Source organism: Dendroctonus ponderosae, unplaced genomic scaffold (genome assembly GCF_020466585.1).
Source record: "Dendroctonus ponderosae isolate FM_Combo_2020 unplaced genomic scaffold, Dpon_F_20191213v2 Dpon_F_20191213_8, whole genome shotgun sequence".
NCBI lineage: Eukaryota > Metazoa > Arthropoda > Insecta > Coleoptera > Curculionidae > Dendroctonus > Dendroctonus ponderosae.
In genome coordinates, this window is record NW_026019016.1 from 3,703,990 (window position 1) to 3,722,918 (window position 18,929).

Sequence of the window (18,929 nt, forward strand, 5' to 3'; positions counted from 1 at the left end):
AAATTTTGGCATAATCTTGCACCTAAGTGTCTGATATTCAAATTTTGCTTTCTGTGTCAAAACTACTCGAATTTCCTCACTCACGTTGTTACGACTGAATCGACTTTTCAATTGTCTATCCAACGATGCCAAAACGAATTCTGTGGCTCGAATGGTTCTTGAGAAACTTCGAAAAAAACAGCGTTATGTTCAAGTTGATTTTGCAACTCAAAAAAAAAACCACGCAAATCTAAAACTTCTTGAATTCAAGCATTTTTTAAGAAAACTGCAACATTTTCTTATCGATGGTTCACTTTCTAAAAAGGCCATTTAGTTCTCTGTGGAATGATGTAAAAACGAGCGTTCTTGCTCATTTTGCTTCCGAGAAAAATGCAAAACGGGACGGAAAACATGAAATTTTGCAATAATCTTACGCCACCCTTGCACGAAACGACGATAATTTTTCTAATTTCATAGACAACAGAAGACTGTATTTTTTCTACATAACCCCCCCCCCCCTTAATTTAAAGCTGGATCCACCCTTGCCCCATACTTTTAGCGTTTATACTCTTTCAATCAACGCTTTTAGGTTTCGACTCGATAGTTTAAAGCAACCTTTCCAAGCTCTTTAAATATTGTCTTACCCTAAGGGTTGCAGCTGTATCCAAATAAAATATGTTTTCACCTAAAGTTCGCTGATTTACTGATGATCAATGCACCAAATAAACATTTATGTGCATTTCTCTTGTAAGTCTTCTAATGTTAATTTATCAAACATTTTGAAGTCCTCGTTATTTTTCTGGCGTCTACATAGAGGGTGTCCTTTAAAGATAATTCGATACATATTTTTTCCTATAGGTAGATACAAAGTAGATGTTTTAAATTTCAACCCAATATGCAATCTGTAATTGTGGTTTAAAAAAATATACATTTGATTGATCCAACGGGGGCCTTCAAATTAATTGTTTATGTTTAAAAATTTGCTTTATGTTCAATTCTTCAAATATTTTTTTTTAACTGCGAACTCACAGGTTTTAAGTGGAAATTCAGCCACAATTTGTTAGACTTTCTTCAAATAAATCGTTGCAATGTTATTTTAATTTCTTATATCCTAGTCAATTTTTTTAACGTTTTTTTTTTCAAGTTGAGGCATTTTTCAGCCATTTTTTCTTATTTGGTAAGTGCAATCGTAAATTTTTGTAGGTAACTATTTTGCAATATAATCCGTAAATTTTTACTTATGTTGCACTGTTAATACTTTTACTCCTTCTGTGCTCACACCTTAATTTAACGATTTTGATACGTTGAATTCACAAAGCAAAAACTTGAGTATGTTCTTTTGATGAGAAAGATGTGCCCAAATCACAGGAAATGAACCCGTTTGAAAGAATGAGGGGTCCGACCAAAGAACCTTTTCCCATTCAATCAGCAGCTGGTTTTATTTGATTTTTAGAGTCTATGAACCCATTAAGCTATTAAGACCTGACTTGAATCGAATTACTTTACTGACCTGACACGTCAGTGAATCTACGATTTTCGCCAAAATACGCAAAAATAGCAAATTCACATGCTTATACATTGTCTGATGTCATTGACTGGAAGCTGAAATGTTTGTTTTAGTTTATCTTTGTTTTGATAGTTAATCCAAACTATTAGGGTCTATTTCCTTCAACCATCGGTTATTTGATTCATGTTATCAACTTGTATGGAAATAGCAAATAAGTTGATTGTTAATTGGGCGAGATTAACTGTCTTGTGGTAGCTTGGATGGAGGATTTTGTTAGCAGTCTGTTTAAAATAATTTCATTAAGTAGATTTTAATTTTGAACTTTTTGAGGCATGTATTTTGGCCAATTTAGCCCTTTTGAAGGAAAATTTTCGAAAATCCAAAAAAGTTTTTTACCCCAGTATTTGGAGGGTTCAAAAGCTTGAAATTTTTACATTTTTTTAAATTAAAAACTATAGGATTCTCTTGATCTCTCTTGATCTTGCTCTTGATAAAAAAAGGTGCGGATATCAAAAGAGATCCAGTGGTGATTTTTTACAAAAACCTCCAAAATTCCAAAATTTTTCAGTGGGTTACTTATTTGAAGTTGAGTGGATTTTTATAAAATAAAAGCACATAAACCCATAAAAGAATTGGTATTCACTTTTTCGGTAAAGTGAGTCCTTATTAGTCACTTTAGCGACCTAAAGAAACAGCAAATATGTAAAATGTACAGAGGTTTGAAGGATACGCTCTCATACGAGCCTGTAGTGAGTTTTTAGTATTTTTCCTCTGGATCTGCGGGCGATTTCTTCGCGAAACTTCTAAACCTCTTAGGACAAGCATTTTGTCCGGATCTAGTGTATGAAAGCCGAAATTGCGGTGAGACTTTGCTCAATTTTTACTACATATTTAATTTTTGAATTGAAAATCAGCTTTTACAGTTGAGATTTTTCAATCGCCAGATTTGTGAGAACATGTAGAGTTGTTATTTCCAAAAAAATATCTCCAAAACTAAAACCAATAGGCACATTCTGAGTGCATTCAAAGTGCATAGAAAAGATGGGATTCACTTTTCGTCTAAACTCGAATTTTGCAGGAAAAAATTTACCTTTCTTCTTTTTTTGCGTGCAAATTATTTTTATTTTCTCAATCCACTTGTTCCCTAAGTTCCTAAGAGTTTTTAACAGTCTATATTGGGATAGGAAAACGGACGCAAACGGTTCTTGAGGTTTGCCGAAAATTTTCCCAATTTACCGCGTAATTCTAATAGTTGTTTTGATATTTTTGCCTTTTGTGTGAGTCATTTTTCAAGTGAAGTTTCACTTCTTGAGATATGAGCAAAACGGTGGAGTAATATATAAAACTATCGCCGTATCTTACATCTATCTATCTGACTAATCCTTGGAACCATAAAAAAAATGATTATTCTCCTTATTCTCCATTTGCATCTTTTACATTTTGACAATTAATTTAAAACTCTTAATTTCGCGTGGTGGTATTTAGGAACATTTTATTGTATTCAAAAGAGTTTTCTTGGAATTTTTCGGGATTTAGGTCTTGACACGTCAGGAAGAAATTCTAAATCACGACGGCGTAAAAACCCAAAAACGCTTTTAATTCAATAAATTTGCATAATACTTTACTTAGTACACATAAAAATTGTGCTATATTTATGTTCGTGTCATTTTTCTTCAGCAATCCACATATTTATCTCGAACTCGGTAAATCTTCGTTCTTCTGTAAACACCGTTAAGTAATACTTTACTTTCATACACTAATTAACACTTATGCAGTAAACTTTGAATTTTTATGGAACAGAACACTTTTCCCATTAAATTAAATTAATTTTCTTTGAATTAAGATTGTAATGTTCTTGATTGTGTGAACGTAAAGTATGGAACATATGAAATAAAGTTCAAACAGATGTACCAATAAGAAAAATTGCCGCAATTTTTTGTGGCAACTTCAGATTTGGATACCTTTGACGTGTTGCAGCTGTTTTAATTTAATATGAAACTGGTGAGTTTTTCGGGTTTTTAGACCGTCGTGAATTACTTGCGAACGTTTCGCATGCACGAGTGTTTTGCATCTTTAAAGGTTGTTTCTTAGATAGCTTTAACTTGAACTAATGTTTCAGTGATCAGTTCAGTTTAAGCTTTTGCCCAAACAACCTCTGAAGATGCAAACCAGCCGTGCTTGCGAAACGTCTGCTGGAAATTCCGAAAAACCCGAAAAACTCACCTGTTTCGCTTTATGTCCACACTGTATATAAAGCAAAACGAAAGGTGTCTACTAGTTGGCAATAGGCTTATTGGCAAACAATAGGATATAGTGCGTATTCAAAATTGTAATCCTTTGAAAAAAAATACCGTGTGACGAATAGTTTGTTCCTGCAGCGAAAAAATTGGCAAACACAGAGGCAGGTTGCTGATTCGTTAATTAGCCAAAAACAATGCATCAGATCTGATACTTTCGCGCGAAATTTTCCCAAACTTTTAAACATCCTGGGAAGTGAAAGCGCCTTTTCATTATTTATTACATGTTGAGCAAAGTTTTCCTAATTTATCACACATCAAGTCCGCTTAAATGCTATTATGTTGGTGCATGTGTTTTCATTAATCAATCCTGCAATTGTTACTAATTCTAATATTGTTGTTATGTCAGAATCTTCAAATTTACATTACAAAGTGATGAGTAACGAAATGAGGATGCTCTTAGGGGATCCTTGAAATTTTCTAGTTTTTCAATGGAAAATCTGCATAAAATGGCACCTTTACGAGCTTAATCAGTTTTAGAAGACCTTCGTTGTTCATTTTTACCGGAAACTGTTTTTTCCACTTGACGAATCACGTCACGACATGTCGTTCCCTCTCTCACCCCAACCCGCATGTAAATAAGGAGAGATAATGTTGAAAACAATGTCCGTTCTTTTCTTTATCCGACTAGGACTGTTTTACGGACAGTGGAAAAAGATAAAGGGGGTTATTTAAAAAAAACTGATTGAACGTTGTGGGAGTTTTTGCAGCAAGCACTAAAAATCCGAGTTTTTAAACTTAAACAGTTTGTTGAATTTAGTTTAGAAGATACCAAGAAATACTGTTTTAAAGATTTTTATTTCTTAGACGAAAATAATGTTTGCTTTTTGTTCGGTGTAAAATTGTGCGAAGTTTGGACAATGAAAACGCAAATTTGTCATCCATTGCTTTATTGGATCAAAAAACTTTTTCCTGTTTTAATTTAGGCTCAACTAATCAAGCGCTTTATTCGATTTTTCTGTTTTGCCGCAGTTTCCATTACTTCTTTTGAAAATACTTTTCTTTCTGATCCTGCAACTGCTTCTCGTTTTAAATATTCAGAGTTTTCAATGTAGAAGCAAAACGCACACTAGAAACGTATTTTTTGCTCACTGAAACTGCAGGAATTAGCATCACTTTTAGTTTATTTTTCAAAACGATTTCATTTTAACCACTGGCTCTAAACTTGTACTTCAAAACATTAACGCAAATTTATTTATTGGCGAGAAGCGCTTGCCGAACAGTGTTTATGCCACAAACTATTTTGTTTTTCGTTATTAATCTACTTCTAAGGTAAATTAAATTGAATATTTCTTAAAAAGATTGAATTACGCGAAATGTATGTCATATAAATTATACTTTTCCAGGTCAATAACTAGAAAGTTTCAAGGTTTAAAATTATTTCGTTGAATCGGTTTATTTACTCTTTAATACTGTGTTGTTTTGAAATTGCCATTGGCAATATTTATTTGTTTTGTGAGAACTTTTTGTTGGTTCTTGGGTTATTTTAATAAGAACGTTCGTGTCCTGCAAGGAAGAGTCAACTTCCAGCCTTATTATAATTATATTGCACCAATTTATTGTTAGGAAATTTTGGCAGTTGTTTAAAATTTTTCTTGACCTAATATCAAAACTAGGTAATTTCTATTCAACTTTATCATGCACCCTTTGATTTTCTACAAAACGCCATTAACTAAGTCGAAATACAAAAATCAAACGTTTCGTTCTTCAGAGCAACTTAATTTTTCATAAATCTGTCAGCAATTTACCAAAAGCGCTGTGATTAGTCCTTAGATCTTCCTTAGGCTTAAACCGCTTAAAATCTGCAAAACTTGTTTAAGATTAATCAAGTAGATTATACATTAAAATATCGGTGTTTCTTTCCTGATATTATGTATATTCAAACTTCTTACTGAAATACACACTTGTGTTGGCGCTAATTGAATGAAACTTCTATTCTTAGAGCTTAAAAACGTACTGTGTGTTTCTTGGATTCTTGCCAAAAAAGTGATTTGAAGAGGAACCGTTGTTTTTGCTTTTTTCCACCAAAAAATGCATGTTGTTTGTCACATGTTTCCTACTATATATATTTTTTGGGCCTATGAACGAAATACCTCAATCAGGGCGCTAATACATACACAAATCATGAAAATTGTTTGCTTATTGATGCATAATGCGAAAATAGAAACTATAGCATAGCATAAAATACTATGTTTAAAGCTTTTATCACCATATAAGAAAAATTTTGTTAAATTCAAAATGTTTGTCATATTGAACAATTTTTTTTATAAAGTATAAAATGTCAGCTTGTAATTTTTACTTAAATTAAACAAGCCAGAGTTTAAGCAACTCGACCATGACATTGCTTAGCAATGATTAAAGCAATTACTGTACATTTAATGGTACATTTTCAGACTGTTAGTTTAGATTCTCAGTCCACCAATACGATGGTTTGAAATGATTCGCAAGTTTATTATTTGATACACTGTTTTTTCAATTTTTTTTGTGTTACATGGATTAAAATTTATTTAATTAAATCAATCGATGTAGTGTCGCAAAATTTAATCAAGCAAACCGTGTTTTTAGTGAGGAAGCGCGTAAAAATACAAAATATTTTAGACATAACAATCTATATAAAATTGTGCGAGCTTCTTGATAAACTTCTTATTATAATATTATTAATAACTCTCCTTAACAATTTATTGGAAAACTTTTGGTGGAAACACAATAAAAACTGCAAACCCAGCAATTTGAAACTGAAGCAGTCTGTAATATTTTGCTTCAAGTTATGAAGGTTCCAACATTGTAAAACTCACTGCTGCAAAGTTTGTCAAAATATTGGCTTAATCACAAAAAACAATCGCTTGATTATCATCAGCGAACAGTGACTTCTTTTGTTTGCATCCCCCTATGTATAAAAGTATTGTTTTCCATGTTTCTTGTTTAATTTCACACTTGTTAATTAAATCCCATGTTTTTGTTCTTCTTCAGACATTCTGACTAGTGGCTTTTTGTGGTTGTCTGAGGAAGCGTCTTCACCGGCAAATTGTGTTTTTGATACAACTGTAAGGTTCCTTTCCCATGAAATATTACGGTAAAAGCAGTGCTAATACTACGAATAAAAATTTAGTCAGCGAATTTAAAAACCGTGGTTCCGGTAGACAGGGCGGCGGTAACGACCAGTGAGCTTGTCGAGTGGTTTTTATTTGTTTGTATCATTGGCGTCCGTTAAAGCCAACAACAGTTCGCCTAAAAAAATCGATCGAAACAGGACCACCTTTAACCAAAAAAATCTGCTTTAACATCAGATCCACTTCCTCTGTATCGCTTCCATTGAAATCCATCTGAACTTCTCAATTTGCTTTTGCTTCGGAGTCCACTTCAGTTGTTCGAAATGGTCGTCCTTACACTCGGCATCGGAAGAGTCATAAAATGAAGATCCCTTTTCTTGGAAGATGATCATTGTGTGACCTAAAGCGTGAACGTATTCTGCCCGGTTCACATCAATGGCGATTTCTGCTAAGCAATCGTCGAAGCGATAGCAATAAGTGTCTAGATTGAGGCCTTCGAGGTTCTCCATCAGCTGGTTGTAGTAGAATTTTATAAATTCATCCAGCTTTTCCTTAATTACCTCGAACTGTATGGAAGTTAGCAGGAAGAATATTACATCCCCAGCTGGGCTGCCCTCGTCAAGTACTTGTAGATCCAAAATTATATTTTTTTAACATTTTCCTCCAGTAATCATAATGTTGTTACACCAAAAGTCCTGATGTACGATCGCTACCCACGGTTCTCGAGTTGTTTTCTTTTCAAATTGGCAGGATTCTTTTACAACTTTCCTGATTGTATCCATATGAGATGCGAATTCAGGGAGGTTGTTTAATAGCTCTAAAATGGAGTTCTGGAACACTTCTTTGGCTCGATTGGCACCAAACCTGGTGCAGAAACGTTGCAAGTTTTTTTCATATAGAACAGGGTTTTTCCCACGAATTGCCATAGAAAGGGCGTGAAATGTCGCAAGGTTTTTCAGAATAGAGTAGGTTGTTGGCGCATCAAAACCCACATAACGATCAATGTTGTGAAAACCTACAATCAATTTCTTTCCTTTAAAACGGATGTTCTTTTGTTAAATAATTTGTTAGTGTCTTTTTTACCTCTTTGCTTCAAGTTTTCGGTCAAAATCACTCCATGTTTATCCACGAAATCACTTTTAGCATCCAAACTAATTCTGCCTCCATAAAATTCCTGGAAAAAATCTATTTTCCTGCCGAAACTTTGGTCCCTAGCAAAGGTCTTCAAAGTGGGTATGACGGTGGTGTACCAGCCAATTTCCGCTCTGAATGTTTCTTGAGTGTTAAAGAATTCTTGAGTAATTTTATTGAGCGGGGTACATTTTTCCACTGCATGGTAGCTCTTTTTCTCACCATCTATCTTCATCTGAAAGGCGCCATTGAGAGAGCGATTGATTGTATGAAATGTTTTTTTCCTGTTATTATCCTTGTGCATTTTTTACGTATCGCTAAATTTTTTGTGTTTGTTCCTATTCTATGTTTGTGTGTGGGAGGCACTAATTCTTAAAATTGTTTATCATGAAAACGCAAGAAGAAACTGGGAAAAAGACGCATGAATCTTGACCACAAATTTACTTAATACAAAAAAGTTTCTTGAAAATTCAATGAAAGTTTCTTAATAGTAATACTACGACTCACTTTAAAATCCACTTGGTATATAATGCTTCCATAATTCTCCCCCGGGGGTAGCAGAGTAGTGACTTTCTGTTCAGTCAACTCTCCAGGAATGCTGCCCGCAATAAGTTCTTGTAACCTTTCAATTTTGACTTGATGGTCCATGATGAGGAAATTGCACTGAGAGGATCGCCAAGTAAATTGCCACATTTATGGAAACTCTTCCACTGCGGAATGTTTGGCAAACAACGATAAGAAGATATATCAGATATTACTGTTAGTGATTTACGTAGTTTGCAGACAGCCTTGATTTTCTTAATGAACCTTATTTTCGTTCTGTTATCTCTTCTGGTAAGACCACATTTCAAGAGCGAATTATTAAAAAAAACTTGATTTTTTCCGGAGATACATGCTGGATTTTTTTTTATCACAAAACTTGTGATCTGCTAAATTGACCTAGAATTATTTTTTCATTGCGTAATGTCACATTCGTGTGGTGGCGCTTCACATGCAAAAGATTGGGATGAAGTGTTAATTAGTTTCCTATAAATAATGTTTGTTAATTCTGCTTTTTGGATTCACTTTTCTATTCCTTCGGGTCTTTTTATGACGTTTTATTTATTTCATTCGCATGGCATATTTCAATGATGTATTCATTATTCAGCGTCACTGATTGCTTGTGATGCACTTGACTATTTAACAGTGTGCGTAACCATTGAGGAATAGTTTTATTTAAGTTTTTATTCAATGTTCTCTATTGCTGCGCTTTTCACACTTATAGAGCAGTTAACTGGTAATAAACAGTTCGAAAAGATAATATCTTCAGTACTTAGAAGTAATGCGCTTTTCACAGCTAACTGGGTTAAAATTATAGCAACTAATCAAATGAAAATCAAATAAACAAATTTGCCATCGCACGTTAAAAATATGTTAAACCAGATGAGCGTGGCAAAGCATTCGAGCACATTTTTGTGGAAATTGTAATTTGTAATGTTTTCAACAACTAAATACACTTGTTTGCTGACCAAATATTTTAATTATGTTCATTTAGGGCAACAATTAGTATGTTTTGCATCACCACAACTTTGTAACTATTCCAGATAAACCAAATAGAAATATTATTAAGCGCTACAATGTTGTTCGGAACCGCGGACAATGTATGTATTTAAACAATTTATGAAATTTGTTTGGAATTTCATAAATAATTTCGAATGAAAACAATTTCAAATGGTGTAAATTGCAAATTCGAAATACTAAAGGTCAATTATGTAAGATAATTTTCTTTCAGTTCACGTTCGATAACATCGGTTTGTTCTTTGTTTCCACGATGAGCACATCCGTTTTTGGTATCCGTTGTACGTTGAATGCACAACACACAATGGGAAGTCTAGATGTAACCTAACGTGTTATTTTAGTAACTTCCTCACAATTTGCATATCGCACTTGCTTTACATAGAGTTGTGAACTAAGTGTCACAATGCTGTGTGCTTTTCCCCTTCACCTTGGAGTCTCAGCTGAGCAGATTGTTAAAAGATGTAAAAAGTTGAATTTCGATTTCGCATCTCGATGCACTTGACATCCATCGGGTTATGGATTCTTCTAACACAATTAAGTAGCTATTTTTAGTGTCTTTGATAAATGTTATATCAGAGTACTAATAGCATAGTTTTTTAAGTTAAAAGGCATCAATTTTGTCCGCTTGAATTCGGTGGCCACGTTTATTTGCCCTTGCGTGTTGCACATTGAAAGTCTCCTCACCTTTTCTTGGAAAGGTCGTTATTCAAGATTACCCATATATCTGGAACGAATAGGACGAATCTTGGGAGAAATATGTTTTTAGTATTCAGTCGAATTTTTCGCATAAACCAAAGGAAAAACGGTTTGTAAGAATGCCTAGATTATCTTCCTAATTAATATAGTAAAACCCACGCAGCATGTCAGTGGCATAAAACAAAACGTATTATTTCGGTCTGTCACGTAACAGCAGAAATAATGACTCCAAAATGGTATTCCGGAAATAATTAGGCTGCTTTTGCCGTACGTCGTATGTACAAATAATGTTCCTATGATACCCTTGTTAAAAAAGTTAAATGTGTATTTTATTAATCACCATAGAAGCTCAAGTTTGAAATATAAAAAAACAGGAAAATGTAACTTTGTATGGAATATTCGAAATTCGCTTTTTGTGTGAAAACTGCCCCTTTTCCTGATCCTACCAGGAACATGATTCTGTCTATATTTTCAAAACTAATGGCGGTTTAGAGCAGAAAATAATGATTCAGGAAATTGCAGAAAAGCGTTTTTAAGCTGAAAGTTTATAAATGGGCCACATAATGCTATCACAATGGTCACTCATTCAACTGATGACTGATTATTTCGATCCTCTATGCTATCCTGATGTATAAGTTTCATTACTAATACCGGAAATATATAAAAAAAAATAAATTCTCAAAATTCTTAGTTACTCTGATGGTGAGATTGGAAGATCAACTGTTCTTCAATAATAATTTAGTTACAAAAATTATGTGTAATTAAATTTGAATGAAAACACAGAATATAGAGTTATTTTCGAAAATGCTACTTTAATAATGAATTACATATATTAAGATGGAGCGCGAGGCAAAATAAGTGTAGAATATATAATAAATAGACAGACCTAAACAAGGACAAAATGTTTTTTAAGATAAATAATGTTAAAGCAAAATAGTGTCTCATATTCGTGAACTCTAACAAAAGATAGTATGTGCGACGGTCTTTCAAAAAAAGCTGATTAACTATTCGAATTTACAACACATTTTTTCTTCAAAATTTTTAAAGTTTAAACATTTAAAACAAACATAAAATTATTGTAGCAGCATCTAGACCCCCAAAAAACATTAATTATTTTGCATCACTCGGATACCCTCTTTCATTAAAAATATCAAGGGTGGTCCATCCTCTGCTCAGGGAGTGAAAGTGTGTCTGAGTATTTTTGCATCACTTTTTAACAACCCAGGAAACAATTCTGGTTCGGTTTACTTGGGACATTTTGTATAGTAAATTCCTTGTTATTCATTAAATCTCACATGCTAGTAAATAGGTCCATTTACCCGAGAGTATGACCATTATTTGCAATAACTACTAATGTTTAATTCAAATTTATGGAAAAGACTAGCCGATTTTTATTTGCTTCTAAAAATATGTCTCTAAATGAATTAAACCAGGACAAGGTTTCAATCTAATTTATTATAAAAACTAGTTTCTCCGTTATACAGGTAAATTGTCAACAAATGTTTTTTGTACTGATTAATGAGTATTTATTGGCGGTTGGAATTAGTTGTTGCTGATTTAATTTGAAAATTATTTAGCCGGTCGCTGGACAAGAAAATTTTATACTACTTGACTAGCGAAATTATCATGAGAAAGAAAGATGACACTGAAGAGGTTGAAGATAAATATCTGCCAACGTTTATCTAACGGATCCATCGTAAAATTTTTATTGCAAACTTGATTTTAGCAAAACAACTTCCCATCTCGGAATCCCACGCAACAAATGGCACAGTTTATGCGAAAGTAGAACATAGCTTGCACGAAAATTATCTTTATTTTTGATGCATATCAAATTGTCCAACAAAACAACGTTCTCGAATTAAAACTTAAAATAAATTAGACGTTAATATTTACAACCTTTACATTTAATAATAATAATCTTGATTTCTTTCGAAGAAAGCTTTCGGCCAAATTGTATTTAATATTTTAACACTGTACAATCCACCTTCTTGATTTTACTCATATTTTGTTAAGGAAAATGTATGTTATTCAATTTGGCAAACATCAATTTGAGATACTTTTGAATCAATAAAAGCCTCTATAAATGGAAATGTATAAATTAAGTCGGTGATCGACTTGCTAGTTCTGGAGTTTTGAAGATTTCTGAATTCGTCTTTCCATACAATTTGCTGATATTTCCCCGAACCAAGTGCATTTGTCCTGCATACAATTGGGTTGAAAAACTAGATTCCACGCTCGCTTTGTCCCATTATAAATGAGAGCGAACCTAAAAACATCCTCGATGACCTATTCCAAATCCAACGTTCTTCTTTCATGTCGACACGCAATTGCAAAATTAGAATGTCCGCAATTCGGAATTCTTGGCACTAAAATCCTTTTATTTCCACGATTTTATTTCTGCACCTCTCATAAACGTCATGGTGCATTTAGGCTGATGCTTTTTGTAATAAACATAATTCGAATGTTGGGTAATCATTCGATTGATGTAACAAACCACTGGACAATGTGAAGTAGATACTGACTTTACTTACTTACTGAGAATTTTAGGGGGTATCCATTATCCATCAACTTTCAACGGTCATATTTTGAAAAATTTAATTTATTAGTGAAATTTCAGTTTTTATTAAGTCTTTTTATGTTTGGGGAATGAATCAGGTCTTAATATAACAAATTGAAACGTAAAGTTTGTATTGCACAACTAAATGCACCCCATAGTCAGTTTCGCACCATTATTCTTCAAGCTTTTATTTTTTTCAAGCAATGAAACCGTTGCTCACCTGGAAACGAACATAGCCATAAATTGTTGCAACACACATAACTTAGAAACATACAAACAATCTCACTTTTTTAAAGACAGTTTTAAAGAAGGTCCTTTATTTATCTTGCTGTCATAAAATATTTATCTTTAAAATGTCGAATTTTGGAAATTATTGGGTGCTTTTCATCTAGATAAGCGACTCGCAGGATTAAAAACGAAATTATCCAAGTTATTGGATATTCAAATCGTGTCGACGAAAGACATATTTTCCAGAAAAAATTATACCGTTTCCAATCTTTTTCCTTTTCTTCTACGGAACTATTGCTCAAAATATTTACTTAAAAAAATCTCCTTGAAGGTGAAACACTCAGTTAAAAGTCAAAAATCTAAATTTGGAAAATTTCGAACGCCAAATTTTTCATTTTTGGCTCTATTTAGCCCACGGCTTAATTTGATTTGCTCAATAACTGAAGAACTCGAAAGATATTTTGAGATTTATGAAAATTATAGCCTTAATATATTATTATATATATTATTTGATAACAAATTCGTTTTTAGCTACATAGAAGCTGCGATTTAGAGACAGGAGATAAAACATGATAAATATTTTTTTTAATTGCAAGCAAGAAACTTACGCTTGCGTATTTTAATTAGGTATACATTTTCCGGCTTAAACTCAAGTTTTGTTGGGATTAGATGAAAGAAACTGTTCAGTTACTGGCAAAAACATTTATTGCCGGCAAAATTCAAAAAATTAAAACTTTTTTGTTGAGTCTGTTGCGTTCGATCACTGTCACACGCTGCACCAACGGTTTCTTCTTCATTAGAAGAAGTCCAAGCAGATGAAATAGTCTTCCTCTGTAATGAAATTGCAATTAAAATAAAAAATCCATTAATAGCTTTCCTTCAGAAATCTCGTCGTCCTTCCTGCAACCGCTACTGAATATCTACAGCATTCTGTTTAGCGCCATTTTTTGTCGAGGTTTTATACAATTAACGACTGTATAAATTAATGGTAACAACAGTATAAATTATACTGTTGTTATCATCCGAATCGCTCTGTACAACGTCATTTACATCAGGACCAGTGGTTTCAACTGCTCATTCCAATCGATGCTCTTGAATGTCTCCTTTTATGGTCGGCCTAATTTGGACAGTCGCGATTTAGTACAAATTAATTGTGTAATTTGGACTACTGGTCTTATTCTTTATACATTTAAATGGGTCAAAAAAATGTTCGAATATTATACAGGATATGTAAAAGTTAGCTGCATCTTTGGGGAATATGAGGAAGCATTTCAGTTGTTGCTCGAGGTAATGTGACATTTTGTAAGTTTTTTCTGATGAAATATTTAGCTTATGCTTTAGCTTAAACATATATTTTTTGACGGGTATTTTATCGTGCACTTTAGACTAGAATTTTGTGATTATTTGTTGAAAGAACGTTATTTTCACATTAACTAACATTTGTCGCAGCCAGTAGAATTATTTGGATGATGTTTAAATCGATTTCCATGAGAATGCACTGTAAAAGGTTTTTCAATAATTTGTCAAAAAATAAATAAAATTACAATCCACAATAATCAAGATTAATACACTAACGGTACAGTGCTAATTGTGTCAGTTTGGAAGCAAAAATCAGTGAAATGTAACGTAAAAATGGAAGAAAAGCAATGAATTCTCCAAAAAAATGTCATCCTGTTAGGTGACTCACAGGGTTCCCAGAGTGAACCATGTGATGTGAGTACAATGAGTACAATGACATTATAGGTGTATACTTTAAGGCGATGAATCCGAATTTCGGACAAAAGAATACGGTAAATAATTACAACAATTAAAGTGGATATGCTTGTGTGAGATTGCGTGATCGTCTGTAGAAGTTCGGACGTTTAGCGTCCATTTTTTTAGACATAAAAGGTTTTTTGATGGCCTAAAGTGTTGAAATCTGAAGAATCGTCTGATGCATTGTGGAGTCGCAAACATAGGAATGATGGATTCAATAATATTTAATAATGAACCGTCTTGCCTATGTCCTGCTTCAAAATAGACAGGCCGTCAGAAATTAAAATCCTATTTTAAAACCCAATTCCAACAAATCCAACGACTAAGAAAACAAATCCTCGAAGCATTCCTGTCTATTTCCAGAGCACGGCGTCTCCAAATTTAAGACTTCGAAAAGCCATGAAATTAATTTAAAATGCTGAATTAACTTTAGTGTGTCATATTTTAGGTTGTCAGCAACAAGCTGAAAAGCCGCAAATAACATCGTCCATCTTTCTTGTTCTTCAGATCTGCTCTAATGCAAGAGCGAGGCATCAATAAGGATTTTCCTGATAGCTCGGTTTATTACCCGGATCCTTTTTTGTAAACATAATCTCAGGGGCTTAAAGCTTTCAATTCGATATTAACATCAAACAGCGAAATTGTTTCTTGGCATGGAAATAACAAATGTCGGTGTGTGCGTTTCAGGTCAATGCTTTCAAATATTTATTGTACAGAAATGTTGAGAGATGAAAAAGGTTAAATGCAACGATGTGCTTTATTCAATCCAATTGCTGTGTGGCAGGTTTACAGGAGATCATTTTTTTGCCAGAAGATCTAATGGTTTCATATATTTTCACTTGATCTTTCTGAAAAGAAACTGTTTTTAACGAAATGTATATTTTACAACTTAAACCATTTGTTTGGTGGCAGTTCAGATTGCTTCAAAAGATCACAACCGATGTAAAGTTGGTTACAGTGAAGACCTCGTATATTTACATGTTATATTTTTTACTTCCTTTCTTCCGGAGTGTTTTCAACTTTTTGTTTGCGGATTTTCACAATAACAATGGGGTCAATTTTATGGTTTCATATTATCCATACTCACTTTCTAATTTTGTATTAATTCAAATTGTTCCAAAAAAATGAATTTTTTATGTGCTGATTAAACACTTATTGGCTTTTCGGTTTTTGGCAACCGCGTGTCTAATGTTGGCATCTGAAGAAGAAATGTCGAAAAATCTTGGTGATATTGTTTAAGTATAAACTATTTAACACAAAAATAACTATAGTAACTTTCTTTCTTAATTAATGATTATATTTTTTTCTAATTGGCTCTTATATGCTGAAGAAGACAGCTGCAACTATCTTCATATCATATCATATCAAGTATTTAGTTTCTTTTTATTCCATATCTCAAATATTATTTTCTTTCCTGGGCCTTAGTCACAGTGTGAAAACAATTTTTTTTTATATCGTTTATTTCGTTTATATCGTTATTCACTGTGGCTGGAGCCCAGGAAAGAAAATAATATATGTAATAACAACTACACGCAGTTCTACCTTTTCTTTTCTCATTCAATAAAATTGTAACACTTTTCAAGTTAAAACTAAAGAAAATTTTACTGCATTTAGAGCAATTTGTATGACACGGTTTTTGCATTTTCATTTTAACAAACATAAGTTCTGATTTTGTCAGGTTATTTTTTATTTTTAAATGCAGTTGCATTGTTAACTTTGCCTCCAGAGTCAATTCTTGCCTAAACGGCCAAATTTTGCTTAAAGATTATATCATTCGTTTTTATTTGCTAATGAAAAAAATGGTATTTAAACTGTATATAAAATTTAAAGCGTTCTTGTTTGTTAATATCTCAATTGAGCTTTCTCTATATGATCTTAAGCTTTAGAATAAAGGATTTTTACTTCTTTTTTAAACAATAATTTTAATTGGCTCTTTTCACTAGAACATTTAATTGCTGCGTTTTCTGTACTGACAAAATGTACATTCTTATTTTAAAGTATGTTTACTTTTCTTCAAATTCATTATTCCTTTCAATTTTTTTTATGAAAGAAATTCTTTTATTTACAATTAATCAATTTCACACATATTTAAACTATCGCGCTAATGCATACTTAATTTTGTACGCTCTTTTGAAACTTTGAGTTTTTGTACTGTTAAATCGGCTTTCATATGCGCTTTTTGAAAATAATCGTTTTAATTTGTAAATTAATTAGACCCAGTTCACGTAAACCTAACCTCATGGAAAAACTGATAACGTAAAATTAGCCGTAAATATTAGAAATATAGCATACCACAGTTCCCAAGACGCTAGAAAACTTCTAAAAAATAAACAATAAATAAAAAGAAAKAAAGAAAAAGGAAAATAAATTCTATATTAAGTKTTGTTAAAGTACTCGATTTGTAGATAAGGACGTATGGACCCTAWYWATGGAGAACGTTAGAAAATTGATCCTTTCCCACAATCCCAACATTTTGGCTCAATGKATGATATCAMGTTTMGCTTTCTGGGTCAAAAYTAYTCGAATATCCTCAGTCATRTTGTTAATACTKARTCGAATTTTCAATTCTCTATCCAACGGTGSCAAAACGAATTCTGTGKCTCAAATGGTTCTAGWGAAACTTCGAAAAAMGCATCGTCATGTTTGTGTCGATTTTGCAAGAAAAAAAAAACACGCAAATCTAAAACTTCTTAAAMTCAASACWTTTTRAGAAAACTGCCAACATTTCCTTATCAGTGAATCACTTTCTAAAAAGTCCATTTAGTTCTCTCTGGAATGATGTTGAAATGAGCGTTCTTGCTCATTTTGCYTKCGAGAWATGAGCAAAAACGGGRCGGAAMACATRAAATKTTGGCATAATCTTGCACCTAAGTGTCTGATATTCAAATTTCGCYTTCTGGGTCAAAACTACTCGAATTTCCTGACACATTACATGAGCCCTCCCTGACTTGAAAGCAGGATCCGCCYCTGATTTTAAGGAATAAGAGTTGTAAATCTTTTTATGTTACACATTCGTTCTTTGGTCCGAATGTTAATTTATTTGCAATATGTAACCTGAATTCGATCAATCACTTGCGTGGGTAGTCTTACAGGGCCCAAAGTGTCAATTTCGAGTTTGATGCGTTTGTTCAACAACCGGCTTTAAGTATGCCAAGGTGGATTTCGCCCAAAATAGCCGAATTCCATTTGGGGGCGCCTCACCAGCCAATAAAATTTTATTTTTCATTTAATACCAGAATGCAGCCAAACTCGTTCCAAGGAGACCGACCTTATCGGAGCAATTATGAAAGCAATAAATTCAGATACTTAGAGGAATTCAATGTCTAAGGGGTTTAACAAAGGCCCAAACATCCAGACAATTTCAACATGCTATTTGAATGGTTGTTTATTGAAAAAGGCTCGGCTTTTTTCAAAAAATCTGCATCCTAATCTTGGTTTATTTACCGTGTGGAAAGAAGTCCAAATAAACTTCCTTTGTGCTGTGCTGTTAGTTTTCGTTGAAAGAGACTACAATGCAAACATGTGGAAGGCTGTATTTGAACATTTTATGTGATGCTTCCGTATATATTCCAAGCTCATGATGGCGTGAAAAATGTAGATTCAGTGGAATTATTGATTGAATGTTTACTGCTTTTGTGTGTGTGATACATACATATGTATCATATTTATTTCTTATAGGTAAGTTGGATAAGAAGAACGGTAAAACATCGGCAATCAATAAAAATCACTAAGCTTGTTCATCATATTTCATTAAAACAAAAATCTAAGAAAAAAGGCACAAATAACAACAGTCATTTTTCCCAATAGCACTAATCACGTCCATAGAGACCGACAAAATTGCAAGAACAATTCAGGCGCTGGAGAAAAGCGTATTTTGAACTGCAACGACCGGGAATGTTTCGCATTATAAGTATGGAAAACGTCATGAAAAAAAGACAAATCCGTCATATACACAAACAGTTAGCTGATTATTTAACGTGTATCAGATAAGCTTAAGTACGTAAAGCGGGAATGTTAAAAAGAAGCCGTTGAAACTACTCAAATACCTTCTTGCAAGGTATTTTAGTAGTGACAAGTATGCAAGTTCATTAGTGTCTTCGCCGGTGAAAAATTAGAACTAAATTTAATTCGAGACCGGGAACTTCAAAGTCGAGGAACTGAGATATTGTTAT

General features: G+C 33.1%; 3 protein-coding genes across 4 annotated transcripts in view; 2 read left to right on the top strand and 1 right to left on the bottom strand.

Annotated features, from left to right (window-relative positions):
* The window catches only part of LOC109546456 (cap-specific mRNA (nucleoside-2'-O-)-methyltransferase 1), a 39,307-nt gene that overhangs the window by 13,165 nt on the left and 7,213 nt on the right, over window positions 1-18,929 (top strand). The gene's annotated exons all lie outside the window — the stretch shown is intronic.
* LOC109546457 overlaps window positions 1-18,929 on the top strand; it is a 29,918-nt gene that overhangs the window by 1,111 nt on the left and 9,878 nt on the right. Inside the window, exon 1 of one of the 2 annotated variants that reach the window (XM_048669464.1) lies at window positions 18,241-18,435. The exons of the other annotated variant lie outside the window; for it this stretch is intronic. The gene's annotated coding sequence lies outside the window, so the exon portion shown is untranslated. Of the gene's footprint in view, window positions 1-18,240; window positions 18,436-18,929 lie in introns of those variants that run through there. 2 annotated transcript variants of the gene reach the window in all.
* Window positions 7,457-8,674, bottom strand: LOC109546460. Its single transcript, XM_019917426.2, has 3 exons — window positions 8,472-8,674; window positions 7,917-8,199; window positions 7,457-7,848 (listed from the first exon to the last, which is right to left on the bottom strand). The coding sequence occupies exons 1-3, from the start codon at window positions 8,655-8,657 to the stop codon at window positions 7,484-7,486; spliced, it is 834 nt and encodes a 277-aa protein (XP_019772985.2). The 5' UTR covers window positions 8,658-8,674; the 3' UTR covers window positions 7,457-7,483.